This window comes from Rhinopithecus bieti, unplaced genomic scaffold (assembly GCF_001698545.2).
Source record: "Rhinopithecus bieti isolate Rb0 unplaced genomic scaffold, ASM169854v2 scaffold_13317, whole genome shotgun sequence".
NCBI classification, from domain to species: domain Eukaryota; kingdom Metazoa; phylum Chordata; class Mammalia; order Primates; family Cercopithecidae; genus Rhinopithecus; species Rhinopithecus bieti.
The window spans coordinates 1,200,759-1,206,421 of NW_016807516.1; the positions used below are offsets into that span (position 1 = coordinate 1,200,759).

The 5,663-nt window shown below is 49.4% G+C and overlaps 1 protein-coding gene across 1 annotated transcript in view; it reads left to right on the plus strand.

The window, feature by feature from the left end:
- The first annotated feature begins 1,010 nt into the window (after positions 1–1,010).
- CRKL (CRK like proto-oncogene, adaptor protein) overlaps positions 1,011–5,663 on the plus strand; it is a 36,637-nt gene continuing 31,984 nt past the window's right edge. The window contains exon 1 of the mRNA XM_017882577.1: positions 1,011–1,870. Within this exon, the coding sequence (XP_017738066.1) occupies positions 1,560–1,870 (311 nt within the window). The 5' untranslated portion in view covers positions 1,011–1,559. The remainder of the gene's footprint in view (positions 1,871–5,663) is intronic.

Genomic DNA, 5,663 nt, shown 5'->3' on the forward strand with positions numbered 1-5,663 from the left:
GGCACGGTGGCTCACGCCTGTAATCCTAGCACTTTGGGAAGCTGAGGCAAGCAGATCACCTGAGGTCAGGAGTTTGAGATCAGCCTGGCCAACATGGTGAAACCCCGTCTCTACTAAAAATACAAAAATTAGGAGGGCATGGCGGCGGATGGCTGTAATCCCAACTACTCGGGAGGCTGAGGCAGGAGAATCGCCTGAACCCGGCAGGCGGAGGTTGCAGTGAGCCAAGATCGCGCCCTTGCGCTCCAACCTGTGGACAGAGCGAGACTCCGTCTCAAAATACATACATACATACATACATACATACATACATACATACAAAGAAAGAAAACAACAAAAACAAATAGGGATTAATAAATAGGGAGAAGCAGGCATAATCCGGGGCAGGCGAAGCCTCGGGGCCACGCCCGAGAGGCGTTTGCATTTTACCTTCAACAGTTCAAAGCCCTGGATGGCCAGGTTACCCAATTGTGGACTTCCTTGACTACTTAATTGAGTCAATCTAACCCTCACCTTCTCTCTCCTCTCTCTCCATTTAGCGGGTCACGTAGCCACTAGGGCTTCCTTAGCCTATCAAGCCACCTGGGGACTGAGTCATTCAGTCACCTATCTGGTAGTCACATCTGCCCCTGGGGTCATCCCTTTACTGGGCCACCTCGGCCCATCGGGACCTGTTACTTCTTGAGCTCCCTCAGGCCCCTAGGCTGGCCAAGTCGCCTCAGTGCCACGCCTCTCTGGCCCGCACGTTACGCTTTGTTCCCAGAAGCAGGTTTTCGACACGCCGCTCCCTCTCGGCTCCAGCTGTTTTCCTGCCAGCGCTGGGAGACCCGGCAGCCGCAGCGCCCCCAGCGGCGCGCAGCGGCCCAGGAAGAGACTGCCTACCGCCGGCGCCTCTTCAGCCTCCTCCCGGAACGCGGGAGCGAGCGCGACCAGCGCCCACCCAGATCGTCGTGACAGTGCTCCTCATTGGCTGCGCTGTGTGACGTCACGGAAGGGCCCCGGCGGCCGCCGGGAGCCCGGGCTCCGCGCCTGCGCAGACGGAGCGCGCTGAGCGGAGGGGGAGGTGGCTGCCGCTTCTCCCGCGTCCGCCATTTTGTTGCTGTGGCTATTGGGAACGAGCTGGGCAAAACCACCCCGGAGGCGCGACGCTCCTTCGAGTTTGGTGCCTCGTGTGACGGCGGGGGTGGGTGAAGACCCGTGGAGCTGCGACGCCGGCGCGTTCCAGGCCGGGAGTCACTGGAGGCACCCCTGGGACGCCGAGCAGCCCGAGAACCCCGAGGTGGCCTCAGCTGCGGCTCGGCTTTGCCTGCCCTGACCCCCCGGCTCTGCCCTGCATTCCCGGGCGGCTCTCCGTGAGGCGGCCCCGGAGCAGGCGGGCGGCGTCGGAGGATGCTGCGGGCCTGGAGCCGAGAGGAAAGTGCTGGCCCAGCCCTCTGAGCGCTCCTCGAGGTGTGCGAGAGGCCCTTCCTCGGCCCCAAAGCCGTCTGCCGGGCTAAGGCGTGCAGAGCAGGCGAGGACAGCCGCCGCCCCTACCGCCGCAGAGTCCCCGGCCCGACACCATGTCCTCCGCCAGGTTCGACTCCTCGGACCGCTCCGCCTGGTACATGGGGCCGGTGTCTCGCCAGGAGGCGCAGACCCGGCTCCAGGGCCAGCGCCACGGTATGTTCCTCGTCCGCGATTCTTCCACCTGCCCTGGGGACTATGTGCTGTCGGTGTCCGAGAACTCGCGAGTCTCCCACTACATCATCAACTCGCTGCCCAACCGCCGTTTTAAGATCGGGGACCAGGAGTTTGACCATTTGCCGGCCCTGCTGGAGTTTTACAAGATCCACTACCTGGACACCACCACCCTCATCGAACCCGCGCCCAGGTACGCGAGAGCCCATCCCGACCGCGGAGGAAGGTCGAGAACCGGTTCGGTCGAAGAGTGTTTGTGTAAGGGGGTGGGGCGCACTTGAACCCATATTCCCCCTGTTCTGAACCAAATTATTTTCCAGAAGGCCTTCCTAACGGAAAGCTAGTGTCAGGATCTGGGTCACTGGATAAGAGGATGCGTTTTTATTTTTTGTTTTTTCCTCATGAGGCTGTTTCTCAATGTTAGGAGGATGCGTTTTAAATGTTTAACGGAGGTTGCATAAAATGCACGCTTTTTGCCTTTCGTGACTTTCTCTGGCTGTAACACTGATGAAGGGATTTGTTGGTTTTCCTAAAAACCTTTTTTTTGAGACAGAGTCGCCAGGCTGAAGTGCAGTGGTGCGATCCCGGCTCAGTGCCACCTCCGAGGGCCTCCCAGGTTCAAGCTATTCTCCTGCCTCAGCCTCCCGAGTAGCTGGGACTGCAGGCGCACGCCACCACGCCCAGCTAATTTTTGTATTTTTAGTAGAGACGGTGTTTCACCATGTTGGCCAGGATGGACTCGATCTCTTGACCTCGTGATCCGCCTGCCTCGGTCTCCCAAAATGCTGGGATTACAGGCATGAGCCACCGCACCTGGCCAAAAACCGTTTTTAGCCATAGACTTTTTTGAGAATCTGGAGATAGCCGAGCACTCACCACCCAACCCCCACCCCTCCCCGCCAAAGGCACGTACACACAAGTTTGCACACTATCCCAGGTTCTTGTACTCCCTCCAGATCTCTGAACTCTAGATGAAGAACTCCAGGACTGCAGCCTTTGTAACAGTCGACAAAATGAAAATGCTTTAGCGTTTAGAAACAAAAAAAACCCTTTAACCAAAATATCAGAACTATATATTTGATACTGTGGTACCAAGTTTGAAGCAGGCCAGACACCACCACTTTTATAGTACGTTAATCACAAAGATAAGGTGCATTGGCTTCAGCGAGGATATTTTTTGGAAAATTTATTTCATATTTTCTCCCCAAGGACCATTAGTAGGCCAGAGATTAGTCCGGTTAATTTCCAAGGTGGAATTAGGCTAAAATGTTATTAAGGAAAATTTTTGAATGACACTGAGTTGTATCCTAGTTCAATTTCAGACGTGCTTTTTGTGTTAAGTCTAATGACTTAGTATCTTATTTTAAATTAATGCAAAGTGACCAAGTAGTCTCTTTTCCAAGTGAAATACATTATTTTAATTGATTAGTTGCTTTAATTTGCCTTAAGCATTTTAAGAAAGATTTGTTTTTATTGTTGTGTTTGCCCTGTAACACTTTGATTTTATCAGAGGTTTCTTGTATTTAAATTATCCCAAATTTGAGTTGAAAAGTTGCCTAGAATTTTTAAAGTAACAAACTGGCCAGTTCATTTCTTAAACATCTATTTTTAAAGGACTGGGTGTTGATACAGTTTTTCCAGGGTTAAATGTTTATGACTATATGGATTTGTCGACGGGTATTACTCTAAACTTTAAACATTAAAAGCTATTATAATTAAGGACACCAACTGTTTGCATAGTGGGATAGAGATAGAAAAAGAAGCCATGACAGTATAATGACTTTAAGATTAACTACTGAACTAAATGGACTTTAAAAGTGGGGAGAAAGTGATTATAAATCAAATACTGTATAACAAAGACCAGGACACCAAGAATCTGGTGAAACATGCGGTTCCCGGCAGATGCTGGTAGTTGCAATCAACTTTAAGCACAATATAATTCCAATTTAAGGGGTTGAGAATCTTAGAACCCACTGTAGTGAGATTTGTAGTATCACTGAATAAATTATTCCTCTCGTTTGTGAGAGTGGATTATATAATTAATACCAGGCATTCATTAAGCCATGCATGTACTTACATTGAGGTGATAAATACTAATAATACAGCTGTTTCAAAAAGCGAGTTAATGGTGGGGTGTGGTAGCTCACGCCAGTAATCCCAGCACTTTGGGATTCCCAGGCGAATCACGAGGTTAGGAGTTCGAGACCAGCCTGACCAACATGGTGAAACCCCGTCTCTACTACAAATACAAAAAATTTGCTGGGCGTAGTGGCGGGCACCTGTTATCCCGGCTACTGGGGAGGCTGAGGTAGGAGAATCGCTTGAACGTGGGAGGCGGAGGTTGCAGTGAGCCGACATCGCGCCACTGCACAGCCCGGGCGACAGAGTGAGGCTCCGTCTCAAAAAAAAAGAGAGAAAGTGAGTTAATGGCTTGAATCTCCTTCTAGATGGAGGAAAAGAAGTATGCTGCTTCTCTCTATCCACAGAATTGCCTCCAAATTTTCCATACATGCATGTGTCTTCTTAGAGAACAAGCATGTAATTCTGTCTTTGCCTCCTCCCTTCCTTTACTGCAGCTCTACTAGGCTGCTCACTTATTCCCTGGTAGCCATCCTTCCTTACTCATACCTTTGTACCTTTGCACCTTTGCTCCAGCTGTTGGCTCTTCATTGACTGCCTTAACTACACCTCGCTCTCCATCTGTTGAAATCCTACCTGTTGTTCCAGTCTCTTCAGATTATAGGGCCTTTCTCTGACCCTCCCCCTCACGTTCAGCTTTGTTTCTCCTTCTCTGTGCCCTCTGCCTCAGGCCTGTTGCTTTAATTTAGTTTTTCATTTTCCTAGGTATCTCTGAAGGAGATCACCATGCTGGTTGAATTAGATACTGACTGAATTTACTTTATTATACTGAATCTTCGAATTGCCGCTCCCAAGCCTGGTTTTCATGGCTTAGGTTTAACATGTTATTAGCCTTTTATAGAAAGCTAGTGACTACTAGAGCCTTGGCCAAACGGAAAACTCAGTGTAATGCTTCTTCACATCCCAAACAGGATAAATTTAGTGGCTTAACTTTTCAGGCATCAAAACAGCTTTTAAAGCCAGAATTTAATACCTCTTGGCTAATATTTTGGTTTATCTTGCATAGCTAAAATTTAACAGTAATGTCCTACTTGAAATTTAAGGACTGGTGGCTTGCATTGTTATAGTCTTATCCTTTTATTGGAACGTTTCATAATTTTAATTTTATATTTTGTTCAAATGTTTATAAGAGAATTATAACCCAGCGTAGGTAATGGGAAAGATGTGTGACAGACATACTTTCTCCCTGTGAAACTCCTACTGTAGTGGAGAAGACAGACTGAAAAGTAGAAAAATAAAGTACTAGTAAGATTAATAAATGCTATGAAGGAAATAAACCAAGGCTGAAGGACTATAACAGGAGGGACCTTCCCCGGGGTGGTGTGGTAGGAGAAAGCATGAAGCTAAGACCTAAGAGTAAAGAAGAACCCAGCCTAGGCAAGGCTTGGCTCTAGAGGAGGGGAAGAGCCTACCAGGTTTAGGGAAAAGCTTATGCAGATGTCCTGAGGTGAGAAAGTCCATTGTGTTGGGAGTGTGTTCTTTCTTTCTTTTTTGCGGGGGGTGGGGGCGGGGCGGGCGGGGGAGAGGGAGAGAAGAGGTCTCACTCTGTGGCCAGGCTAGAGGGCAGTGGCCCAATCTCAGCCTACTGCATCCTCCGCCTCCCGGGTTCAAGTGGTTCTCCTACCTCAGCCTCCTGAGTAGCTGGGACTACAGGCGTCCGCCACCATATCTGGCTAATTTTTGTATTTTTACTAGAGACAGGGTTTCACCATGTTGGCCAGGATGGTCTCCATATCTTGACCTCGTGATCCACCCGCCTTGGCCTCCAAGTGATGGGATTATGGATGTGAGCCACCCTGTCTGGCTTGGGAGTGAGTTTCTTTTTTTTTTTTTTTTTTTTTTTTTTT